Raw genomic sequence first — 25,114 nt, 5'->3', positions numbered from 1 at the left:
CCATCTCGCAGCTTCGCGAGTCCATTGAGTGACATCGCGATAGCGGAAAAGGGCGGAGCCTGTAGTGCCCAGACAGGGCTTGAACACTGAGAGGCGGGCCGGGCCTCACCCAATGGGCTGAAGGAGTCAAGGGGAGGCGGGGCTTCTCTTGGCCAATCGGCGGGCCAGTCCTCGTTGCCGCTCTATGCAGCTCCGCCCCGGCTCGCTGGTCCCAGAAGGCGCCGGGTTTCCCAAGATGGCGGCCGACGTGTCCGTTACTCACCGGCCGCCGCTGAGCCCAGAGGCTGGGGCCGAGGTTGAGGCTGGTGATGCCGCGGAGCGCCGGGCGCCTGAAGAAGAACTGCCGCCGCTAGATCCAGAGGAGATCCGGAAACGCCTGGAACATACCGAGCGCCAGTTCCGTAACCGCCGCAAGATACTGATCCGGGGCCTCCCGGGGGACGTGACCAACCAGGTATGGGGGGGGGGGCCGTGTGGGAGCGTGGCGGGAAATACCACCGTGCGCGTGCGCGGGGGGAACCGGGCGACACCAACGCTGGCGTGCACGGGGGGGGTGGTGGTCGTCGGCGGGTGAGTCCAAGCGCGGGATCCACGCGGGATCGGGAGAGACCAAGAGCGGGACGTAGGGGGTCGGAGATGGAGGGAGAAACCAACTTTGGACTGAGGGAGGACGTTGCTAGGGGCGACCAGAGGCTTGGAAGGAGCCAAGTGGTTGAAGGGGGCGGGGAATGGAAGGGGGCGGGCAGCTTTGGCCATGTTGGGGGGATAGTGAATGGACAGCCAGATTGGGACTGTGGAATCAGGGACGCCAGTTGCTTCCTGCTCTAGCATGGAATGGTGGGATCTCATATCCATAACCTTCATGGTTGACTGGAGTGTGCCTTTCCATAGCAGGCGTTTTTGAATTCCTTTTAGCGGTAGATCCGGAAGTTAAGGCAGCCCCAGGGGTCTTTTTTCCTCAAAATCCTCAGGATTAATTTGGAAAAATGGAGTCATCTCCTGACCCCACGCCACAGACCTGCAGAGAAGGAGGGGGCATTGTTTCATGTAGCCCTCCTTGGCTGATCTGGGGTGCCTTGGTAATCCAGGGGTGCCCTTCTCTAGGCGCCAAATGGGACAGGACTTCCCAGTGCTCTTTGGACCCAGGAAGATTGAACCTAGTCTGCCCTGCCCTTCAGCAATGGAATGGGTTCTTTGTCCCTGCTGTGGAGAATCCCTGCTCCCTGGCCCCTCCAGCACACCTGTCTCTGGCTCTCTCTGCCTGTGGGTGGTGGGACCCTAGGAGTGGTGGGAGGGGTGTGACTTGGGGACAGACTTGAGACAGGTGTTTCTAGAGTCAGTCATCCTCCTACTGCCCACCATCTCCCGGCCGGAAACGTGCCTTCTCTTCTGCAGGGTGCACAGTGTGTCTGGCACTAAAAGGCCCCAGAGCCTCGCTTCTGCAGCTGGCTTGCAGGAAGCTGTCAGTAGGAGGGAATGGGGAGGCACGTGAAGCCACACAATGTGGGCTTACTAAGTACACAGGGTCACCAGTCAGGTACCCAGGAGTGGCATTCCCATTGCTGTGCCCTGACCAGCTGCTTGTCCTTTGACAATTTCCTTCACCTCTCTGAGCCTCAGTTTCCCATCTACAAAGTGGACTTATTAATACTTGATTTGCAGGGTTGTTGGAAAGAGTCAGTCTTGCAAACTGAGGTTCAGACAGGTTAAACAGCTCCCCTGTGGGCAGAGCTGGATCTTGAATTCAGACTGACCTGACTCTCTAAGAAGAGCGTGTTGTGTTGGTTAAAAGCATGGGCTCTTAAAAAAAAAAACATGGGCTCTACAGCTGAGCTCTGCCTCCCAGCCCTGCCAGGTATGGCTGCAATGGCCTTGGGCAAGCAACTGCTCTGAAACTCCGTGTCCTCACTTGTAAAATGGGGCTGGTGATTGACCTGCCTTCATAGCTGGTCCACGTGAACGTACCACTGGGTTACTCTCTTCATTTCTCTGTGATTCCCTGTCCTTTGGCTTGTCTCCACAGGAGGTGCACGACCTGCTCAGCGACTATGAGCTCAAGTACTGCTTTGTGGACAAGTACAAAGGGACAGGTTTGTGGGACCCTGGGGTGGGGTGGGGTGAGCTAGTGGCAGGTGATGACGTCCCTGAAGCTGGAGAGTCCTGGCCCAGTGTCTCCTGAACTTCAGGTCCAACATTCAGCAAAGAGAAAGGGGCCATGAACCACATGGGAGCCAAGGGACTGGAAGGGCACCAGTTATTCTGGAGGACTTGAAGAAGATCAGACAGGCCTGGGGGACTGGCCAGCAGAGGGAATGTTTGGGAAGGGGTCCCCAGTGCCCAGGTATCTGCTGGGTAGCCTAGAAGAGAAACGGCAAGGATGCACCATGATGGGCACCCAAGATGAGGGCACCCAAGATTGGGGCAACAGTCTGTCCTGCTCTGGATCTAGGAGACATGTCTGCCTCCCTCTGGCCTCTCTGCCTCCACGATTTCACTCCCCTGCCTACCTTCCCCTAGGCAGCCAGCTCTGATCTGATTGTAAATCTGATCAAACCTGGTCCTAACCCTGATCATTCTTCTGTCTCCTCACAACCTGTCTGAGCTCCTCCTGATATTACCTTGCAAAGAGGTACCTCAGCCTTACCATCTCTTCAGGTGCTTAAGGTTCCAGGCTGTTCCCTCTGTTTTTAACGTCTCTTCCACTCAGGGCAACTCCTCCCAGTGCCCAAGCACACCCCGTACCCCATCATAGCATTGACCACCTTAGGCTGTCACTACTGACCCACTCACCTGCCTCCATGGGGTGGTCATTTCTATGAGAATAGGGACTGGTCTTGGCCCCCAACATAGGAGGCTCTCGGTGGATATCTGTGTCCACCAGGCATTGTGCCGGGTGTTAAACCTGCCAGGGCCTTTGCCTGCAGTCTGTAACACGGGAGAGAAGGGACTGATGACAGGTGACCCCTCGAGACCCACCTGGTGGACTGGGGTCGTGGTTAAGATCTTGGGTCCTGGAAGCTAAGAGTCCTGGGTTTTTATGCTGGTCTGTCCTCACTGTTTGGCCACAGGCAAGTGACTTACCCTCCCGAGCTTCAGTTTTCTCACCAGCAAAGTGGACATGGCCTGTTGGAGTTGGCTGTGAAGCCAAACGCATTAAAACATCTGAAAAGCTGTGGGTGCCTGGGAGGCAGCCTGCTGGACTTCAAGTCCAGGCTTCTCCACTTGAGCAGGGCCCTGCCCTGTGCCCATTTCCTTGCTGGAAAGATAGTGGTTGTGAGGAGTAAGTTATTCCCATTTGGCAGAGGAGGAAACCAACTTCAGAGCCACTCGGGCTGGCGTTGAAACCCAGGCTCCAGGGATCACATGGGTAACCACTACTACCCCACATGGCATATCTTATGGAAAAATCTGAACGAACTTTTGGCCAACACAGTAGTTCTTAGGGTGGGACCAGGCCCCAGTGGGTGAGCGTCATCGTGGGCTGTTAAGGAGCAAGCCTGGAGGAGCCAGGCGGCACTGGCTATTGTTGCTCACGGCTGGTGACTGTGCCAGTCCGCTGGTGCCCATGATGTCCTGGTGGTTCAGTATTCCTGAGGTCACGTGTGGTTTAGTGGGAGGTGGGTGTGGACGGACATGGGGTAGAGGTGCAGGCCCTCGGGGGGCCCCACTGACCCCATGCTCCCACCCGCTGCAGCCTTTGTGACGCTGCTGAACGGGGAGCAGGCAGAGGCTGCCATCAGCGCCTTCCACCAGAGCCGCCTGCGGGAGCGGGAGCTCTCGGTGCAGCTGCAGCCCACGGACGCCCTGCTCTGCGTGGCCAACCTGCCCCCCAGCCTCACACAGCAGCAGTTCGAGGAGCTGGTGCGGCCCTTCGGCAGCCTGGAGCGCTGCTTCCTGGTCTACAGCGAGCGCACCGGTCACTCCAAGGGCTACGGCTTCGCCGAGTACATGAAGAAGGACTCGGCCGCCCGCGCCAAGTCAGACCTGCTGGGCAAGCCCCTGGGCCCACGCACCCTCTACGTGCACTGGACAGATGCCGGGCAGCTGACACCTGCCCTGCTCCACTCCCGCTGCCTCTGTGTTGACCGCTTGCCACCCGGCTTCAGTGATGTGGATGCCCTGCGCCGGGCGCTGTCAGCCGTCCACACCCCCACCTTCTGCCAGGTAAGCCCGGTGCCTGGTGCAGGGACCTGGGGGAGCAGATGCAAAGCCCAGAGCACCTTGGAGGGGCCGTGTGAGCCACCTGCTCTCTCCAGTCTTCTGGGTTCCCTTTCAGTAAGGCAGCGGTGAGGCCACTTTGAATCGTGTTCTTGTTAGAAAGGCCATGTGGTACAGTGGGTGACAGCCCAGCTAGGAGCCAGATGTCTGGGGTTCAGATCCCTGCGCACCCTCTGGCGACTTGCTTTACCTCCCCCTGAAAAATGCAAGCAAGGCTACTTTTGTAAAAAAAAAAAAGGCTTTGAGACCCGCTCACCCTGTATTCACATCTACCCTGTGCTCATGCCTCCAGACCCCAGGGCCAGCATCAAGGAGGCCACTGGACGAGCCCACCGCAAGTCACACATGGCCAGATCCCAGCCCTGCCCTGTAGCCCCTGACAGGTCACTCACTCTCTGAGTATTGGTTTCCTTCCTACCCCTGTAAGTAGAGTTCAGTCCTCATGCGGTGGTTTAGGAAAACAATCCCTGGTTCATTCCGGTCTCACTTGTCAGGCCCTTCTGTAAGGGTACCTAGCCCTGTGACAGGTGCAGTGGGGCAAGAATAGGCCAGGGCCAGCTCGCAGAGAGCCCCCAGGCCCCCAAAGTGGACATTCCTTCAGCACACACTGGGCTTAACTACTGTCTCTCTACCCTGCCTGTAACAGCCCAGAGGGGCAGGTGTCACCTGTGTTTTTAGGTGGGGACACACTGAGGATAAACAGGGAGATCAGCTGACACATCCCAGGACAGACAGCCGAGGGGGCAGAGCCCAGGAAGCCCAGGCCACCCTGGAGGAGGCTGGGCTACGGGCTCAGAGCCCAGGTCTGCTGCCGTGGGTGTTGGTGCCGGGGAACTGGTGTTGGTAGGAACCCCACTCCTTGCTCGCTGCTGCTTTTGCACCATGCCTACTGTGTGCCAGGCCCTGGGTGGGACTCAGGACACAGGTAACGTATACTTACAGTCAGCAGCCACTGACTGGAGGTTGAAGGTGGCAAGGCCATGACCAGTTACAGGTTCTCTCTCTGGGCATGGCTATCCCCATCTCAGAACGGATCTGGGCCTGCTTTGTGACTGGGTTATTGTGAATGGCTGCTCACTCATTCCCCCGCTTATGTATCTGCTGAGTCCCCGGCTGGGAGGTGACCGCCTCCAAGGAGCCCAGTCACACAGAGCATCCTTGTTGAACAGAGCCTGGGCTTGGGAGTTAAGAGGTCAAAGTCTGAGCCTCCATCCCCTTATTTAGGAGCCACAAGGCCTCGGTTGCCCTTTGACCCCTTTCTGTATTCATCGGATGAGATGGATGTGATTGTGAGAAGCAGCCCATCCAGGCCTTGGTGCAGGGCTGGGCCAGCGGCGATGGTGAAGTGCTCACTAGAAGTGGGCTGAAGGCCAGACTTGCCCTGCCTGGGCCAGTGGGCGCTGGGCCCCCACCCACAGCCACCCTACCCAGTGGATCCAGCTGATGGTCTCATCTTACAGATGAGGAAACCGGGGGCCATGCATGGGCACTTGCAGTGACCTCCCCAAGCTGGCCAGAAAGAAATGGACCTGGGAGTCAAGATCAGGCAGCTGACCTGGGGCCCACGCTCTTAACTGGGCACCCCTGCCTCCCATAAGGGAGTTTGCTGCCCATGTCAGGGGGCATTTTGTTTCCAACACAGTCAAGAGGAGAATGTGAAGGAAAGCCTGTAGCAGCCTAGTCTGGTTCACTCTGCCATTTATCAACACGTCAATTTATGTGTTTATATATATGTGTGTGTGTGTATATATATATGGCTTCCAAGGTGGCTCAGTGGTAAAGAACCTGCATGCCAAGCAGGAGATGCAGGTTCCATTCCTGGGTGGAGACGATCCCCTGGAGAAGGAAATGGCAACTCACTCCAGTATTCTTGTCTGGGAAATCCCATGGATAGAGGAGCCTGACGGGTTATAATCTATGGGGTCGCAAAAGAGTTGGACACAATTTAGCAACTAAACAACAAATATACATGTCATTTGTATTTATTCATTAAAAAAAATTTTTTTTTTGGGCTGCACAGAACTAATGAGATGATCCTAGTTCACTGCTGACCAGGGATCAAACCCTTGCCCCCCTGTAGTGGAAGTCCAGAGCCCTGACTTCCAGGGAAGTCCCTACATATCTTAATTGGTTTATTTTGTTGCAAAGTTGCTTAAAAAACTTTGAGTGCAATGTAGTAGTGTTAGTTGCTCAGTCATATCCAACTCTTTGCGACCCCGTGGACTGTAGCCCTCTAGGCTCCTCCGTCCATGGAATTCTCCAGGCAGGGATACTGGGGGGTAACCATTCCCTTCTCCAGGGGATCTTCCCAACTCAGGGGTTGAACTGGAGTCTCCCGAATTGCAGGGAGTTACTTCACCTGCAGAGTGGGTATGCCGAGACCACCTGTATCTGGGGTTCAGTGAAACAGCACCCGTGGCCCCTGGCCCATGGGCGTGTGGGGCCCAGCCAGATGCTCTCCCAGGATCTGCCCTCCCTGGGACAGCCCTGGACAAGTGTCTAGCAGCCACAACACCCTGAAAACCAAGAGTCTTGTTATCTGAGCTAAACTGACATGGGGTCATCTGTGGCCTTCCTCTTTGCCCGTTGCTGCCAAGCTATTCGCAAGCTTGATTTCCAGCATGCCCCAGAACCCACTGGGGGTGACTGATACATAACATAGGGTATGTTTGGCTCCCTCCTCTCATCTCCAAAACAGCCTCAATCCTGGAACATAGGGACTTCCTTGGCGGTCCAGTGGTTAAGATGCTGTGCTTCCAATGCAAGGGGTGTGGGTTTGATCCCTGGTTAGGACTAAGATCCCATATGCTGTGCAGCATAGCTAATTAAATTAAAAAAAAAAAAAAAGGCCTGGAACACATCCTGTCCCAGGATCAAGAGCTGAGGGCCAGAAGTACCAAATGGCTGCTCTTAAGGCGGGTGAAGGGGCCTCTGGCTCACTCGTGATCACATCTCTGTTTCTGCCACACACTGGCTGTGTGACCCCGTCCTCTTGCCCAGCACTACCAGCCTTAAGCCCGAGCTCAGTGACCATCTGTATCACCATCAGACTGTGTGCCCTGCCCAGCTGCAGCTGTGGCATCCTCAGCCTGAGGTGTGCAGTCGGGGCGAACTCCAGAACTCCTGCTTCTCCCGCCAGCCCCTCCTCTCCAGGCGCTGCAGAGTGTACTCCGGAAACCCAGGCAACGTCCCCAAGAGGCACTGGCGCAGGGCCTGGTGGCTCTGACCAGGGGGAAGCCTGGCTCTGCCCTCCCACCAGCAGTGTGACCTTGAGCATGCTGACCTCTCTGAGCCTCCGTTGTCCCCTCTGAATAATGGGCAGGATACAGCCTCCCAGGGCTGTTGAGAAGGTTCGATGAGTTTACACAGGAACCAGGTGCGGGGCAGTACAGAGCCCAGAGTCCATTCTCCCTCTGGGGGGTTATTGTCATCAGAATCCTCATCTGGTCACGGCTGTCACTCCAGTTGATGGTGGTCACTGCCACCCTGGTGCTCACGACTGCCTCTCCCCTCCGCAGCTGGCATATGGCCAGGACGGGCAGCTGAAGGGCTTCGCCGTGCTGGAGTACGAGACAGCAGAGATGGCGGAGGAGGCCCAGCAGCGGGCGGATGGCCTGGCCCTGGGAGGCAGCCATCTGCGCGTCTCCTTCTGCGCCCCCGGGCCCCCTGGCCGCAGCATGCTGGCCGCTCTCATTGCTGCCCAGGCCACAGTGAGTGCATGCCTAGGGGGGCGGGTGCCCCAGAGGAGGGGCATGGGGGAGCCAAGGAGTCAGGCAGGGCTCTGAACTGCCCCTCTGATCCTCTCTGCAGGCCCTCAATCGGGGCAAAGGGCTGCTTCCAGAGCCCAACATCCTGCAGCTGCTCAACAACCTGGGGCCCTCCGCTTCCCTCCAGCTGCTGCTCAACCCCCTGCTCCACAGCGGCGCGGGTGGCAAGCAGGGTAAGACGAGTGGGGCCCAGCACTCTCAGAACTGGGCGTCTCCCTGGACTCCTGCTGTCTGAGCTCCGAGTGACACGAACCCACAAACAGGGTTTGGGATGGCGCTCCCCAAGGGGCCTGATGCCCTGAGCCCCTTGCAAGGGGGCTGGGTCATGGAAGAGGGACTGTCCTTCCCTGGGGGGTGAGGGGGGAGCTCATCGCCCAGGCTGTTTCTTGGGGTATGTCAGTTGCCCTCATGGAGCTTCCATTTCCTGTTCTCAATGGGCTTGGGGCTGTGTTTCCTTGGGTGGGGGGCGGGGGGAGGTTCCACCTTGGACCACTTCATTTTCTGGGTCTCCCCTAGGCCTCCTGGGCGCCCCCCCAGCCATGCCGCTGCTCAATGGGCCCGCCTTGTCCACGGCACTGCTGCAGCTTGCCCTCCAGACCCAGAGTCAGAAGGTAACCTCAGGCCTGTGGGCCACAGGCTCCCTCCTCACACATCCCGCGGCCCCTCATGGTTCCATTTCCAACATTGCTTCTTCTGCCAGCGGGGAGCTCACCATCAGTGGGGCTGTGGGCCCTTGGACTGAGTCCCTGGGGCCTGGTTCGCAGGTGCTCAGGAAGTGACTCAGTGAAAGCCGAGGCCCCACAGGGGAATAGGGGGGCCTCTCATCCCCACCCCCTCAACACGCACACGGAAAAACTGACACCACACACAGGTGGCGCTAGTGGTAAGAACCCACCTGCCAGTGCAGGAGACATAAGAGACCCGGGGTCAGTCCCTGGGCGGGGAAGAGCCCCTGGAGGAGCGCACGGCAACCTGCTCCAGTATTCTTGCCTGGAGAATCACATGGTCAGAGGAGCCTGGTGGGCTACAGTCCTTAATGTCACAGAGTCGGACAGGACTGAAATGACAGCACACACACACAGAAGCGCACACCACGCGGTCCAGTTTGATTCACTGAGGCCAAGTCAGTGGCTCGGGTGTGTCTGATGGTAACTGACAGGTGAGGCTGTGGGCGTGGGCTGTTGTGTGAGTAAGAATGACTGAATGTACGTATGGCTGTCACACACTGCATTTCCAGTCAGGGTGGTTGTGTGTGTTAGATGCTGTGCGTCTGTGATAATCAGCAAGGAGACTAGATGTGAACTGGTGGACATCACTGTGAATTGCTGACAGTAACTGACTGTGGGTGACAGGCTTTGACCCGCTGAGCATGGCCCGTGTTCCCGGGGTCTCCCCAGTACTTGGGCAGGCCCTGGTATGCAGGAGGCCCCTGGTCACTGTGGCAGGTGGGTGATGGCCAGGGTGTCACACATTGGGAGAGGCCCTGTGTGTTTGGCTGTAGGCTGGGCCTGTGACCCCTCATCTCAGCTCATTATCCTCTGTCTCTAGAAACCTGGGATCTTGGGAGACTCTCCTCTGGGCACTCTCCAGCCTGGGGCCCAGCCGGCCAACCCCCTCCTCGGGGAGCTGTCTGCAGGTAATGCCAATCCTCTTCTCCCCATCTCTCTGGGCTTTGTCCCACTTCCCCTTCCCTTTCCTCCCTGGGTGTGATACATTCCCAGCGCTGCAACTTTGGGCAAGTGACCTAACCTGTCTGAGTCCTCACCTGTCAGTTGAGCACATGGTGCCTGCCTCCTTGGGGAGCCACGGACATCCTGGGAGTTGATGGACTTCGAGAATGCTGCTCAGTGTCCGAACGTAGTGGCCCTGGTCCAAGCAGAGGCTCCCAGGCCCCAGAAGAAGGGGTCCTGTGTGGTTGGGCTGCTGACACCCTTCTTCTCTCTGTAGGAGGAGGCCTGCCCCCTGAGCTGCCACCCCGGCGAGGGAAGCCACCACCCCTGCTGCCGCCACTTCTCGGCCCCTCTGGGGGTGACCGGGAACCCATGGGCCTGGGTCCCCCAGCACCCCAGCTTACTCCACCCCCCGCCCCCGTGGGGCTCCGAGGCGCGGGCCTCAGAGGCCTCCAGAAAGACAGTGGGCCTCTACCAACGCCCCCTGGGGTAAGCCCCCCCTCAGTGCCCAGCCATCACCCCAGCCTCCCGCCCTGCGCACTCCCCCCTGCTAGGGGCCCTCATGAATCTAGCCTTCCCACCACAGGTCTCTTTGCTGGGGGAGCCCCCCAAGGACTTCCGGATCCCCCTGAATCCCTACCTGAACTTACACAGCCTGCTCCCAGCCAGCAACCTGGCGGGTAAGGAGGCCCGGGGCTGGGGAGGCGCTGGGAGAAGCCGCCGCCCAGCTGAGGGCCCCCTGCCTCACCCCCCAGCCCCCGGAGGTGGTGGTGGAGGTGGCGGCAGCAGCAAAGCCTTCCAGCTCAAGTCCCGCCTGCTCAGCCCCCTCTCCAGCGCCCGCCTGCCCCCCGAACCAGGGCTATCCGACAGCTATGGCTTCGACTACCCCTCAGTAAGTATATGTGGCCACCCTGGGGGCAGCCCTCCCAAAGGCTCTGTGTCCCCAGAGAGCACGTCATTCTCCAGTTCGACATCTTTCTGACTGTGCTGGGCTGGGCTGAGTGCACAGGAGACAGGAGGGAACATGCCAGACGCTCAAGTCTCTTGTCTGTTTGTCTCTGCGCATCATGAAACCCTGCTTCCTGTCAGTCAGTCTCTCTCTCCCAAGAGGCCTGTGGCCACACGGCTACTTCTCCTTAACAGACAAGGGCTCAGCCTCCTCTCTGTCTGTCTGTCCTTCTCACTGCTCCCCTCTGCAGTCCCCATCTCGGTCCCTGGAGAACTGCTCCTTCTATGGTCCTGACTTCTAGGCCAGACATTGCAGACTGGCCACATGTGTTGTGTTTGGCCCACACTGGATTTTTTAAAAAATAACCGAGATAAATGCCAGTGACAAAATACAGAAACCACAAGAGTTCGCACCTGGGTGCCCTGCTTGCCTTAAAGACTCCAAGCTCCTGCCTCAGACCTTTCACAGCCCTCTGGGGTCCAGATGCAGCCACCCCCCTGGGACCAGGCACCGCTTCTGTGTCACTGCCCCACCCTGCTTGCTGAGTTTGCCCCAGGCACTAGAGTCTGCCTCAAGGAGGCAGACTTCCCCAATGACAGCTGTGCTGTGGAACTGAATTTGGGTGAGGTTGGTTATAGACACCCCCCACCCCCCCACTCAACATGCTTCTCCCACTCTCATTCAGGATGTGGGACCTCGGCGGCTCTTCTCCCACCCACGGGAGCCAACCCTTGGGCCTCACGGACCCAGCCGACACAAAGTAAGAGCCCCTCTGTCCATCCCACCTCCTGGTGTATCAGTTAGCTCATGCTGCATAAGAAGCAGTCCCAGTACTTTGTGACTTAGAACAGGAACTATTTTATTATTCTCACCCTTGCGGGGCGGGGGGGTGGGGGGCGTGGTGCAGTTCTTTGCAGTCACCAGGCAGTTCAGCTGGGTCTTGGGGGTTCACAGTGGCTTCCTTCATGCATCTGGCAGTCAGTAGGCTGGGGATGCAGCCTCAGCTGCAGTGACTTCCCTGCTCCACTTGGACCTCATCCTGCAGCTGGCCAGCCTGTGCTCATGCATGTGGTAGTGGTCCCCAGGTTCCCCAGAGGAGGAAGGGAGGGCTGGCCCCTCTGCTGGCATTGTCACAACACTCTCCTAGGGGCCAAAGCCCAGACTTGTTTGGGGGACCTCCAAAAGGGGGTGATACTGCAGTGATCTGTCTTACTCAGCCAGCCCCCTTTCTGCAGATGTCCCCCCCACCCAGTGGCTTTGGCGAACGGGGTGGCGGAGGTGGCGGTGGGCCCCTCTCCCACTTCTATTCGGGCTCACCCACTTCCTACTTCACCAGCGGCCTGCAGGCTGGCCTCAAGCAGAGCCACCTTAACAAGGTGAGGAGCCTCCCCAACTGAGAACGGGGCCCCAGGGACAACCAGGATGCATGGGGCCCATGTGACCTTCGGTGTCACAGCCAGGGTGGTGGCAGGGGTCGGTTTTGCTCAGGGCTGAGCTAAAACAGGCCATCCTCAAGCCTGTATGTCTTGCATGTAGTACTGCCCAGGCTTCTGGGCCTCTCACTTCCTTCCCCAGCAGCCCGGGATGTGGGTGATATAGCCCCAATCCACAGATGGAGAAACTGAGGCCCAGAAGGATGACGTAATCAGCCCCTAGTCTCAGCTGGTAACTGGCAGCGGCAGGATTTGAAGCTGAAACCCCCGCCTTGGCCCCAGGGGCTGCTTCCTCCCCCATCCCACATCTCCCATCTCTCCCAGGTGGCTGGCTCCTCCCCGCTGGGCTCCGGAGAAGGGCTCCTGGGCCTCGGCCCTGGGCCCAATGGCCACAGCCACTTGCTGAAGGTACGGGCAGGGGGTGGGGCCCTCACGGCTGGGGAGTGGTGGCCCCTGGGTGGCCTCTGACCCACCAGCCCTTCCCCTCTGTCTCCAGACCCCACTGGGTGGACAGAAACGCAGCTTCGCCCACCTGCTGCCCTCACCCGAGCCCAGCCCAGAAGGCAGCTATGTGGGCCAGCACTCCCAGGGCCTCGGTGGCCACTACGCAGATTCCTACCTGAAGCGCAAGAGGATTTTCTAAAGGGCCAGTGCCGGAGAAGCTCAAAGGCCTGCACCAAATCGCTTTGGGGTTTTCTGGTGTTTTGTTGTTACTTTTCTTTTCCTTTGGGTAATAGAAAAATCTCTGAAAGACTTTGCTGACCAACCAGCAGGAGCCCAAGGAGTGCGGGGGGCATCTGGGAGCACTGTGCACCTCTGGCCTGCTCCCAGCGTGGAAACCCTGCAGCCTTAAGAGGGAGGGGCACCAGCCTGCTCTCTCTCCCCTCCCCCCCTCCACCGTGTCCGCCTGTGTCCGTCTCTCTGGGAGTCCCCTCCTGCCTCGGCGTCGCTCCTGTATCTTGGCCTTTCGAGTGCCTTGGAGGTTTCCCTGACCTCCCGTGAGGATCAGAGACTGTCCCCCCCACTTTTCTAACTTTGATAATTGACTTCGGTTTCCTTTTCTAATTTTTATTATTTTTAAACAATCCATGACGTCCCCCCCTCCCCCCCAGCTCTGATTCCTTCAAGGCCCAGCATGTCTGGGCCTCCATTCCACACTTTCCGGTTTGAAATGGCTCAGCCCTTTTTTCTTTCTCCCACACTTGTTGCAGGCATGGCTGTCTCCTGCCCCGGCCTGCCCCCTCTGGCCTGTACCCCAGCTCCAGGTCCCCTGCTTCCTACCACAGCCCCCTCGCCTTCTGATGCCTTAAAAGCCAGGCCCCAGAACCTGCTGGCCAGAGCCTCTCAGATGCTGAGCTCCGGAAGCTTGACTCAGGACCAAATGGCTCTGGCCTGGGGATTGGGCCCCTCTACCCAAGGTCCCTGATTGTGGGGACAGTAGAAGGCCAAAGTTTTGGTCTTGGCAAACCAGTCCCACCAGCCCTCTCTGCCCAGGCCTAGGTGCGGGGTGGGATTTCTCTGCCAGCTTAACCCGGTTCCCCTGCTGTCCTACTGTCTGTCGGGCATTGTGCATCTCACTGAGCCTCTGTCGTCTCCCCCATGTTGAAGATGAGCCCCACCTTGTTATCCCCAAGCCAGATCACCCAGAGCTGGCCTCCCTGTGGCCCAGTGCTGGAAAATAAGGTGCAGATAAACTCTGCCCCTTCCCACCAGCAGGACCTGTTAGCCTGAGGTGACCTTGGGCTGTGACCCTGGCCAGCTGGGCCACCAGCTCCCCTCCCCTGACTCGGGGTCCACATCCACTCCGGGGGGCTGTCTCCTCCCCAATCTCACACAAACCTTTGCTGAATTAAAGTTTGTAAGTAAATGGTTTTAAAGAAAGCAGACCCGGCTGGTTCTTGGGACAATGTGCCTGGGTGGGAGGTCTGGGATAGCCCTGCAGGTCTTGGCTCATCCGAGCCCGCGCACTGCCCTTCCAGTTTGGCAACCTCCCCTGGACTCGCCTCTTTCCTCTTTCGCGTGCAGCGATGCCAAAAAAAAACAAAAAAGGCGCTTGTATTCGGGTAATTACAGGGCCGTCGCTTCTAAAGGCGTCAAGGCGCATGCTCAGTCTCTGGTCACGTGATGCCTGTCATGGCCGCCTCGGTGGCCTGGGGAGGTGTGAATGCTGGGTTCCTGCTGCGGGCTGCCAGGGGTGCCTGGTGGAGCCGACCTGGGAGCTTTTGGGGGTCTGGGGAGGCGGCGGCGCCAGCGATAGCCAGGAAATTCCAGGCGACAGGTATCTGGGGAGCCTCGGGTGGGCATCGTTAACCCATCGCACGCCAGCTGGGCCCGGCACGGCAGCTCACCCAACCGTGTTTTCCAGGCTCGCGCCCGGCGGGGGAGGAAGAAGCCGGCGGCCCCGAGCGGCCCGGGGACGTGTGAGTGTAGGAGCCAAGTCCCCCGTTACTACTAGCACGGGGTTCCTCCGGTCCCCACATTGCCGTACAACCTCATCCCTGTGCCCCCCCCCTTCTGCATCACCCTATTTCCATGTCTCGTCAAACCCCAAACATGAGTTCTTAACCCTATATTCCACCTGGCCCCTGCGCCCATCATCCAGTTGAGGCATCTGCACTGTCATCTGTCCCCAGGGTGAACGTGGTGTTCGTGGACCGGTCAGGCCAACGGATTCCGGTGAGCGGCAGAGTCGGGGACAATGTTCTCCACCTGGCCCAGCGCCATGGGTTGGATCTGGAAGGTGGGAGCCGGGCACAGGGAATTGGGGATATCTTTATTCATTCGTTTAGAAAACCCACGAGTCAGATAGGATTCTCCACTATTTAATCTTGCACGGCTTCCCACCCAACATGGTTAAACTTCAGACTTGTCACCAGGATCTCATCCTCTGCTCTCTTAACCTTTATTCATTCAGCAGTTATTTATTGAGCATTTACTAGAGGTTCCTAAAACTCCTGCCCGCCAGGAGCTTGTATTTTCTTCCTTTTTCCTCCCTCTCTTCTAGCCACACTGACTTGCTTGCTGTTCCTCAAATAGCCAAGTTCATGCCTGCCTCAGGGCCTTCGCGTTTGGTGTTCCATCAAAAGTGCTTTCCCACCAGACCTTCTGGCTCCTCATCCTTCAGGTCTTGATGTAAATGTCATCTTCCTGACAATCTTAGCCCTCTCAGCCCAACTGCAGTCCCCATGCCCCAATAACTCTATTCATATCAGTGTGTTGTACTGTCTGCATAGCACTTCTCATTGTTTTGTTTCCTTCTTTGTCGTTTCTCCCCAAAATGAGATCAGAAACCCTGTTTGCCTTGTTCACATGTATCTGTTGCCTGTCATGGTATTTAGATGTAACAGGTATTAAGTCAGTATTTGTTAAAGGAAAGATAATAATAGCAGACGTTACTTTAAGCCCCTTACCACATTTTAACTGATTGAATCTATTTCATGACAACATTATGCAATAGGAGAGAATGTTATCCTGTTTTATAGATGAGGAAACTGAGCCCCAGGTTGAGCAGACCTGGTCCAAGGTCAAGTAAGTGGCAAAACTAGATTCAAACCCAGCCTGTCTTAGCCACTAATCTGTGCTGCTCTTCTGTGAATATTGAACACATGTTGTGTGCCAGGTAGTAATGTAAAAAAGCAGATAAGGCCCTTGTCATTTCACACCAGTTTCAACCTAATAGGGACAATAATCCCATGCATAAACATGTAATTATATCATGAGCAACTGGGAGAGTCTTTTAAAAAGTGTATTGTGTTCGGTCTATGTATGTATGCGTGGCATGAGTGCATGTTCAGCTGTGTCGGACTCTGCAACCCCATGGACTGTAATCTGCCAGGCGCCTCTATCCATGGAATTTTGCAGGCAAGAATACTGGAGTGGGTTGCCATTTCCTACTCCAGAGGATTTTCCTGACCCAGGGATCAAACCCACGTCTCTTGCATCTCCTGCATTGGCAGGCGGATTCTTTACCACTGCACCACCTAAGAAGCCCCGGTGTATATAATGAACTGATTTAATCTTTAGTGTTTGGGGGAGGGGGGAGAATTGGGGGCAGTCCTGGCAGACCTACCTTAAGTTCTGTTCTGGAATCCAGTGGCTGGCAGTTCATGACAAAGGTTAGAAGAGGAGCAAGTTACTTAGCATCTTTCAGCCTCCTCATCTGTAAAGTAGGATAATTTAGTTCCTATCTCACCGGGTCGCTGTGAGGTTTAAGCAGATTTCATGTGTACGGTGTGTAATACCTGGCACGTGGTTGGTGTGCAGTGAGTAGTTGGAATGATTGTATTGGGTTATCTCTACCTCATGTGGTAAGGATGTTAATGAGCTAGCTGGGAAAGAGGGCTGAGAAAGAGACACCTGTGGATGACTTGAGTGTGCAGCAGAGTCTGGCAGTTGCTTTATTTTTCACCATCGCCTTTATACCCTAAGTTGGTACATTTCTAAGGGGGAGATAAGCACACAGACTTAGTTTAACTTTCCATTAGCTTGTCCTTCACAAAACCAGGTGTTCTCTGTATATTTTTGTTTATGAGAGTCTTTTCCCATAGATATTTTTGTACATTATCTTCTGGCCTTGAGCTTAGCAGAAAACAGAAAAGTGGCAGTTCTCATGATACAGCATGTTGCAACAGAATAGAAATACAATCCTGTTAACATAAAAATCAGTCTTTTTGCAGAAGTTCTCAGCTAAATTTATCTAAAAAGTTTAGCACACAAAGACTGCGGCTCTGGTGAGGCAGCCCCTGTTTAGCACTCCTGGTTAAAATTAGCAATTATCTTATTGTTTTTACACTAGCGCTAAACTCTTATTTTTCTAGATCTCCAACTATATTAACAAGAGTTTCCACTACACAACCTCAGCACATTAACATCAATCAAACGTTGATCTAATAACCACTTTTAAAACAATTATTTTTTGTGTTCTCTAATAGGGCTTCCTCACCCCCCAAAGGGCTCTGTGCCTATTAGGGCCTTTTTATGGTTAATCTCTATGTATAATATCTTTTGGCTTTCAGGCCTGTTGACAATTTGTGGCTTGTACCTGCCGTAACTTTAAGCAACTTCAGTAGCCGACCCTGTCTTTTTTGTGGTTAATCTATTTTTTTTCTATTAGGTGTCATCTCCATGGGAACTAGATAGGATTACATTTTTATAGAACAGAAATGCAAAGGATTGCAAAAACAGCAGATATGGCACAAAACAGGCTCTTAGTCTAAAAGTTAATTACCTGCAAGAAGTCACCAGCTAATCTCTATCTAAACTATTTTCTGTTAGGCACATTTGTGGCTATTTTATTTGTGGAGCTTTTCTCACCCCACAGAGGGACCTATGCTTAATAGTTTCTTTTGTTAGTGTACTGTGCTTAGGATGTTTAGAACAATCATGAGCATTTTTTGCAATGAGAGCACACATTTATCAAACAAGCCAGAATGCTAGCAAAAGGATTTGAATTGAAGCATTTCCTTCATCCCTGGCCCCTTCATAGGGTACTAGCGTCTAGGAGATTTATTAATTAGGATTTTAAGTTGGTCTTTATTCAGTGAAAGAGGAGCAGGAGAACTCTCAGCAGGCAACACAAGAATCTGCAGCAGGGCAAACAAGAACAACAGCAGAAAAGAGGGGAGGATACAGAGTGGGGTAGAGGCCGAGGCCAACCTGGAGGGTCCCTTATATCCTGTATGGCCTTGCGTGTCAGGTTTTTTCCTCATGACCTCATCATGGGTGGGATCTCTCACAACGGCTCCTGGCAGTGGGCAGCTTAGTCACTGCAGCCCACAGGGGAGGGTCTGCTGGGTCAGAAAGCTGCCTTGCAGCTCCACCCTCATGGTCCAACCTGTCTGGAAGAGAAGAGAGAATTCTGTCCTGTTTACTTAGAACAAGTATCTCTCGAGGCATCTACAACCTCCCAAGCTCAGTGCTGAATGCAGAGAGAAGAGGCAGGTTGACAGAGCACGGGGAAACCCAGAAATGATGGTGGTAACTTCAGATTGTGATAAATGCTGTCCAGAAATTTTTAGAGATAACAGGAGTTAGGGGAAGGACAAGAAATAGGAGATGGGAACTTGGAGGGCAACTGAATAGTGCCCAAAGACAAAAAGGACCTCGCTCTTGAAAGACTGCAGAGAAGAGCATTCCAGATCAAGAGTACGCCAAGTGCAAAGGTCCTGTGGTGGGGGGTGAGCTTGGCATGGAGGAATTGAGCAAAGGGGCCTGGGTGGCTGAAGTAGGTGGGAGAATCTCAAGGACTGAGGTGAGGAGTTTGGATTTCTAGCTATGAAAACCCTTTGGAAGAGGACATTATTCAGAAGCACAATCAGACATCAATCAGAAGCTTGGGAATGTGTCTAGGGGCAAGCAGGAAACCCTCAACTCTGTACCTTTCACCCCTTTATTTCCTGACCCCTTCTCCTGCTGCAGCACTAGATGCTGAGTGAGTCGGTCCCTCCTTCAGGGGCATCAGGGCAGCCCAGCAAAGTGGCAGGGTCACAGCAAGGGTTCACAGGCTACAGGGAACCTGTCTGGCCTGTCCCATCTCAGATACACTGAAGTCCAGCCCACGCTCATTAATGGTGCCAGGTACCAGCCTGGTCGTCAGCCTGCTGGAGAGTTTGGGGGAGTCCGTTTGCAAAACCTGTGTGCAGATGAGCAACAGTCAGCCAAGTCAGTGACAGGGTGGAGGATGCACACAGTGGGTGTGCAGGCCTGGGAGGGAGAAATGAGAGTCACGTGGTGAAACAAAGAGATTCACGGGATTCTTCAGTGGGCCAGTTTTCATTGCCATAGACCTGGGTTTGATCGCTGGTCGGGAACTAAGATCCCACAAGCCTCAGGGTGTGGCTCCCCACCCCACCCCCCAAAAAATAAGAAACAAAGGGATTTTTTTTTTTTTTTAAGTCCTTCTCTGAATGGCGCTTGCCCAAGCATGGTCCCTCACCAACGGTCCCTCACTTGCCGCCCCCAGGGGCCTGTGAAGCTTCCTTGGCGTGCTCCACCTGCCACGTGTATGTGAGTGAAGACCACCTGGACCTTCTGCCGCCTCCTGATGAGAGGTGAGCAGGGTGGCCCCCTCCCAGCTCTGAGCTGCAAGGCTTGGTTGCTGAGCCTCGGCATTCCGGGATCCGCCCAGGCCATAGCAGAGGGCAGCCCCAGCTTTTCTCTTCCCTCGAGCTGCTGGTGGGAGAGCTTCCCTTCTGGCCCCTACCCCTGGACCCATTAACAACTGCTACCGCCCTTTACCCCAGGGAGGACGACATGCTGGATATGGCCCCCCTCCTCCAAGAGAACTCCCGGCTGGGTTGCCAGATCGTGCTGACGCCTGAACTGGAAGGGGCCGAATTCACCCTGCCCAAGATCACCAGAAACTTCTATGTGGATGGCCACGTCCCCAAGCCCCACTGACACGGGCAGCTGGACGGTCCCAGGCACTGACGGCCCCAGGGCCAGGACTGGAAGAACATAGCCAAGATGCCAGCCCAGCCCAGAGCGCGGACAGATCCGAGAGAGATGGCGGAAGCACCCAGAAAGTCAAAACCCTGGCTTCAGAGAGATCCCATGTCCCAGCTCTGGTGGGGCCAGGTCCCCTATTGGGGCCGCCTCAACCAAGCTCCTGAGAATGGCGGTGTGGATAGGGGTGGAATCTAATTGGAGCGATAATAAAACTGTCTCACAGATAACCTGGCATCTTGAGCGTCCTTGGGGCTGGTGGGGGTGGGGTGCAGGCTCTGGGGTCTACAGCTGCATCTTCCAGACCTCCCCAGCTTTCCCCTACCATGGCGGTGATGGGCCGGCGGGAAACTGAGGCAGAGAGGTCTGAAGGCGAGGTTCCGCGAGCCAGAGGATCAGCCTGGCAAGGCCCCGCCCCGCCGTCGCGGAGGGATTTGGAGGGCCCAGGCCGCCCTTGGCTACAAGGGGTAATCATATAATCTGAGCAGAGTCGGAAGGGAGCGAGGGACCCAGGCGGGCCTGAGGGTGGAGTCTTGAAAGCCCGTGCCCAACATCGCCCGCTAGAGGCGCCCAATCCTACTGGCCCTGCCCCCGCTCCCCCAGGTGGAGCCCCTTGCACCCTCGGCCAGAAGCGGAACCCCCCACGCAGGTGGGGCTCATCAAGTGGGCCCGGCGTGGGCGGGGCCAGGCGAGATTTGGGAAGGGGGGCTGGGCTAGGAGGCAATGGAGGCCGAGCCAGCCCGGGACTTCGCCATGCTGCGAGAGCTGCTAGCGCCGCCCTATCTGAACTCCGAGCCGCCCCCGGAACCCCCGATCCAGCAGACACCAAGGACCCCAGGATGCCTCAGACCCAGCGGCAGGTGCGTTCACGAGCAGCCCTTCCCCCAATTTGGCCCAGTGGTCAATGGGTCGTGATCTCTGGTTCCTGGGGTTACTCAGAGGTCAAAATGTTAGTTACTGGTACTTGCAAGGACGAGATCCTGATCCCCAGGGATATTGGGGGTCATATGGGGGTCAGAGATGTGCAGTTCTTGCTCCATGTCTTTGAGACCCCTGTAGTTGCCGCCCACGGAAGGGGGTGACTACACTGGCCATTGTCCCCAGGTCCTTCTGGCCTGCACACCAAGACTCGGTCACCGCCCTGCCCTTCCTCCAAGAGACAGCAGAGGAGCTAGCCCAGACCCCCGGGGACACCCAGGCCCTCGGGCCCTACTGGGAGCCGAAGGCCCTGGAGACCCTGGGACCCCTACCTCTAGCCAAGGATGCCAAGAACATGCTGACCCCGGTCAACCAGCAGAGCCCCAACCTGGGGCCCCCACGGGCTCCCCCGACTTCTCCAGCCCAAGCACAGAGGAGGCCCCGGAAGCAATCAAACCCCCAGCGGAGCGCCGAAAAAGTGGACCCTCTCTTTGAGGGGGTGACCCTGAAGTTTCAGATAAAGCCGGATTCCAGCCTACAGATTATACCCAGTTACAGGTAGGAGCTGGCCTGGGCAAGGGCACCCTTTATGCAAGTAATAATAATAGCAGTGGGCCTTCCCTGGTGGCTCAGTGGTAAAGAATCCACCTGCCAATGCAGGAGATGTGGGTTTGATCCCCGGGTGGGGAAGATCCCTTGGAGAAGGAAATAGCAACCTGCTCCTGTATTCTTGCCTGGGAAATTTCATGGATAGAGGAGCCTGGCAGGCTACAGTCCATGGGGTCAAGAAGAGTTGGAGACGAATCAGCAACTAAACAATAATAATAGTGCTGGGAGGTGGGGAGGTGCTTCCAGGTGGCACACTGCCACCCCAGCCTTGCATTACAAATGGCCTCATCTCTGTAACCACCTTTCTTCTTTTATTATTTATTTATATTTTTAAAAAACTTTTTTTGGCCTGTGGGATGTGGGATCTTAGTTCCCTGAGAAGGGGTGGAACACTCGCCCCCTGCATTGGATGCACAGAGTCTTAACCACTGGACTGCCAGGGAAGTCCAAACAGCCTCATCTCTGAGCAAAACCTCAGGCCGATGCCAGTTCCTGTCCTTTCTGCTATGAGTCAGTCAAATCCAGGACTGAGCCCGAGTCTTCTCCTAGTGAAATGGCCTCACTATACCCCGGGGCTGCTGCTTCTGTTAGTTTTTCCTGCAATGATAATAGCTACCATTTGTCAGACTTGACACCAGCCATGGAGGCAACAGCACTTGGTGTGTATGGACTCGCTGAGGCCTTGTGAAGCCCACTTTACAGATGCAGAAAGCCCACTTTACAGATGCAGAAACTGAGGCACAGAGGATGAGATCCCTTGTCACACAGCAAGGACACGGGAGAATTGAGTTTTCAACCTGGCAAAGCTGGCCATAGGCTTACTGTCTCCTCAAATGATTATGATTACTCATGAGGGGCAAGGCCAGGCCTTTCAGACATTGGATGCCCCCTTGGTCCCGGGGGTGGGGGGAGCAGTGCCAGATGCCTTGATAGTAAATCTTCATTTGGGGGAATTCCCTGGCAGTCCTGTGGCTAAGACTCCACACTTTCACTGCTGAAGGCGTGGGTTCTATCCTGGTTGGGGGACTAAGATCCCAGAAGCCGTGGTGTGGCCTAAAACTAAATAAATAAATATCACTTAAAAATCTTAATTTGGGGGCTGTCTGGGGCAGGATCCAAACCGTCTGTGCTAATGCTCTCTCTACTCCCCAGCCTGGCCTGCAGCAGCCGTTCTCCAGAGCCTCCTGCTCCAGGCCCTGCCAGAGGCCCAGAGGCCAACCCAGGAGGCAGCGAGGCCCTGGGTGAGTCCTGGAGACTTAAGTGCTATAAATACTGGGGAAGGGTGCAGGGGGCAGCATTTTCTTTTCTTCCTTATCTTTCTCCCTATCCTGCTTCCCTATTTAGACCCATCCAGGAGGAGTCCCAGCATCCCCCATCCACTCAAGCTGAGTCACCCCCACCCCCGGCTTCCTCCTCTGCTGAGCTTTGCCATCTGTCTCCCTTCCTGGCGTTCCCTCTGTATTAGATCTGGGGCTGGCTGGGAGTTGGGGGGTGTCGCCTTCACAGAGAGCCCCTCTCACCCACACATGCACAAAAGGCCCATCCCACACAGGTCTCCTGAGCTCAGGCTCTTGGCCTCTGACCCCCCTCCCTTTGACCTCTGCCCTTTCAGCACCCCGCCGCTGTGCTTCCTGTAGGACCGAGAGGACCCCTCTATGGAGAGATGCTGAAGATGGTACCCCTCTCTGCAACGCTTGTGGTATCAGGTCCTCAAAAGGAAGGAGGGATTGGGGGTGGGGTCCTCACTTGAGTCCGCGCTTAGCCAGCATGGGGCATTGGGAAAACACCCACCTCTGGGAATGTACCTCCCTCGTGGCAGTTTCTGGGCTCTCCCTGCCTGCTGAATGTCTGTTTCTTGCACCCCCATCCCAGGTACAAGAAATACGGCACCCGCTGCTCCAGCTGCTGGCTGGTGCCCAGGAAAAATGTGCAGCCCAAGAAGCTATGTGGCAGATGTGGGGTGTCCCTGGGCCCCCACCCAGCCTCAGCTCAGGAAGGGTAAGCCCTTCCTCACCCAGCCAAGCCTGTCCTGCCTCAGCTTCTCCAGGGGGTAAATAGGCTGAATTCCTCCCAGGGGAAAAAGCCTGAGTCTTCAGGGGTCCAGCCTACCTCCTCTCCACCCCCTCCCCGTGCAGAGACCTCAGATGGAAGACCCAGGCCTCAAGGCCCCAGAGCTCCTGGTTCAGGGGGTCACTAGCCCCCTCTCTGGCTCCTGCTTCAATCAGGCTTGGCTGAGCACCCCCCTCAGGAAGTGCTGACACTCATATTGTTAATAGAAGTAACAATAAAGAATAGATCTGTTCAGAAGGGGCACTCTAACTTTGGGATCCCACCTTGCGCACCCTCACCTGCCTCTCCCCCGGCCCAGGAATGTGGGGGAGGGGTTTTTTCACGGGGTTTTCCAAGGGACACACAGTCATCTAAACAGCTACCAGCCTCCTACCCCACCAATTAGTCACCTTTGTTACAACATCCCATAGAGGGCAACTGCCAGCACACACAGAGGCAGCACATTCAGAAAGACAGACACAAGGACTTCCCTGGCAGTCCAGTGTTTAAAACTCTGTGCTCCCCACTTAGGAGGCAAGGGTTCAGTCCCTGGCCAGGGAACTAAGATCCTGCATGCTATGCAGTGCAACCAAAACTTTAAAAAAAAAAATTTTTTTTTAAAAGACCCAAGACAGACACACAAGCTGAAAGGTCCATCAAAACACACAGGAGATACATCAGGAGACACAGGCGTGCTGTCGATCATCAGACACAGACCACACACAGGACAGAACAACACTTGTCTACCGAGAGAACATGTATGTTGATAAGACACAGGACACACATGCGCAGCACAGACACACATGAAAGACACATAGATGGCACGTGGACACAAGTGGGCCCTTCATCTGGCACCTCCACCCCCACCTGCAGAATGTCCCCTTCTGCCTCCTTCCGTACACATGTGTTCTCCTTCCCCTTTCATGTTCTCTCTGACCCCACCAACAGCTGTCCCCAACCTGAAGCCAGAAGCCACATGGGAGAGACATTGAGCTCTGCCCCTGTTGCTAGGACATACCGGCCACCACTACTCAGAAGGAGGGGAGGAGGGAGGGAAGAAAGGGGGGAGGGACGGAGGGAGGGGAGTGTCAAGGATGGGCAGGATGGTCCCTGCTCTGGGGGGTGTGAGTGAGGCCTGTTTGGCCTCAGAGGGAAGATAAGCCCTTCTGAGACCCCCTTTGTCTCTCCTGACTGAGCCTGTGGAGAAGGCCTGGGGTCAGATTCCTCAGCCCTCAGATCCCTGACTCATCCCATCCTGCCTTTCCTCTGCTCAGAACTCCCTCCCGCACCTTCTTCTGTAGCTGCTACCTTATTCTTTGTGGGGTGGGGGGAGTGTGCTCTGCCGGGACACCACATCTTGTGAGAGCCTTCCTTGACCATCTAGCCTAAAAGGGAAAGCCCTCCCACCCCACATTAGGCTCTAGTTCAGCCTCTTAGAACTCATTTCCTCTTAGAACCTGTGGAGATTCTAAGACGTTCAGGAGTTTCACATCTCAGGACTTCCCTGGCAGTCCAGTGGTTAGGACTCTGTGCTTCCACTGCAGGGGATACAGGTTCAATCCCTGGTTGGGGAACAAAGATCCCCCAAGCCACGTGGTATGGCCAAAAATAATTAAAAATTTTAATTAAATGTTTCACTTTGGTACTGGTCCAGGGTTGTTTCATTCACATTCATCTCCCCTACTGGACCATGACTTCAGAGGCCCAAGTGCACCACCTCTGTGTTCCTGACCATGAGTTCCCCACCCCACCACCAGTGCCCAGCATGGAGAAGCTCTTGAGGGATAGATACAGCACACAAGGGTCTCAGATTGTGTGTCTCCAAACCCCTGGCTGTTGGTATCCACTAAGTCAATGTTTCTTGAGCAAGTATTGTGTGCCAGGCCCCCATGGGGCACTCAGTTGGGAATAGAACAAGGATCCCTGCTCTAGCAAAGCCAATATTCTAGAATAATAGTAAGCAAATATTCAGTGAGGATTAATAGGATGTCAAGTAGTGATCATGCTACAGAGAAAAATAAAGTGGAACTTCCCTGGTGGTCCAGTGATTAAGGCTCT

General features: G+C 55.6%; 3 protein-coding genes across 6 annotated transcripts; all 3 read left to right on the top strand.

The window, feature by feature from the left end:
• Positions 1 to 32: 32 nt before the first annotated feature.
• On the top strand, positions 33 to 13,918 carry RAVER1 (ribonucleoprotein, PTB binding 1). Of its 3 annotated transcripts, XM_061150276.1 has the most exons (14): positions 33 to 454; positions 2,024 to 2,090; positions 3,695 to 4,164; positions 7,737 to 7,928; positions 8,029 to 8,158; positions 8,502 to 8,596; positions 9,534 to 9,621; positions 9,933 to 10,144; positions 10,242 to 10,335; positions 10,411 to 10,547; positions 11,290 to 11,364; positions 11,840 to 11,980; positions 12,362 to 12,445; positions 12,534 to 13,918. In XM_061150276.1, exons 1-14 carry the CDS (start codon positions 185 to 187, stop codon positions 12,678 to 12,680), a joined length of 2,202 nt encoding a protein of 733 aa, XP_061006259.1. In that variant the 5' UTR covers positions 33 to 184; the 3' UTR covers positions 12,681 to 13,918. The 3 variants fall into 3 exon arrangements, 2 of the variants coding, with proteins under 2 accessions (XP_061006259.1, XP_061006258.1); XR_009694065.1 differs by having other exon boundaries at positions 10,242 to 10,547; positions 11,941 to 11,980; positions 12,534 to 12,588; XM_061150275.1 differs by having other exon boundaries at positions 10,242 to 10,547.
• A 216-nt stretch (positions 13,919 to 14,134) lies between these two features.
• On the top strand, positions 14,135 to 19,710 carry FDX2 (ferredoxin 2). 2 transcript variants are annotated; one of them, XM_061150278.1, is made up of 5 exons: positions 14,135 to 14,315; positions 14,403 to 14,457; positions 14,671 to 14,713; positions 18,932 to 19,086; positions 19,279 to 19,710. In XM_061150278.1, the coding sequence occupies exons 1-5, from the start codon at positions 14,162 to 14,164 to the stop codon at positions 19,433 to 19,435; spliced, it is 564 nt and encodes a 187-aa protein (XP_061006261.1). In that variant the 5' UTR covers positions 14,135 to 14,161; the 3' UTR covers positions 19,436 to 19,710. The 2 variants fall into 2 exon arrangements, with proteins under 2 accessions (XP_061006261.1, XP_061006262.1); XM_061150279.1 differs by having other exon boundaries at positions 14,139 to 14,315; positions 14,671 to 14,777; positions 18,999 to 19,086.
• Positions 19,711 to 20,203: 493 nt separating this feature from the next.
• Positions 20,204 to 23,009, top strand: ZGLP1 (zinc finger GATA like protein 1). Its single transcript, XM_061152159.1, has 5 exons — positions 20,204 to 20,340; positions 20,585 to 20,956; positions 22,160 to 22,248; positions 22,620 to 22,713; positions 22,880 to 23,009. The coding sequence occupies exons 1-5, from the start codon at positions 20,204 to 20,206 to the stop codon at positions 23,007 to 23,009; spliced, it is 822 nt and encodes a 273-aa protein (XP_061008142.1).
• Positions 23,010 to 25,114: the final 2,105 nt, after the last annotated feature.

The sequence above is a fragment of the Dama dama genome, chromosome 9 (genome assembly GCF_033118175.1).
Source record: "Dama dama isolate Ldn47 chromosome 9, ASM3311817v1, whole genome shotgun sequence".
Classification (NCBI taxonomy): Eukaryota; Metazoa; Chordata; class Mammalia; order Artiodactyla; family Cervidae; genus Dama; species Dama dama.
Note: the sequence above shows the minus strand (reverse complement) of the source record. Positions and strands in the feature narration are given on the sequence as shown.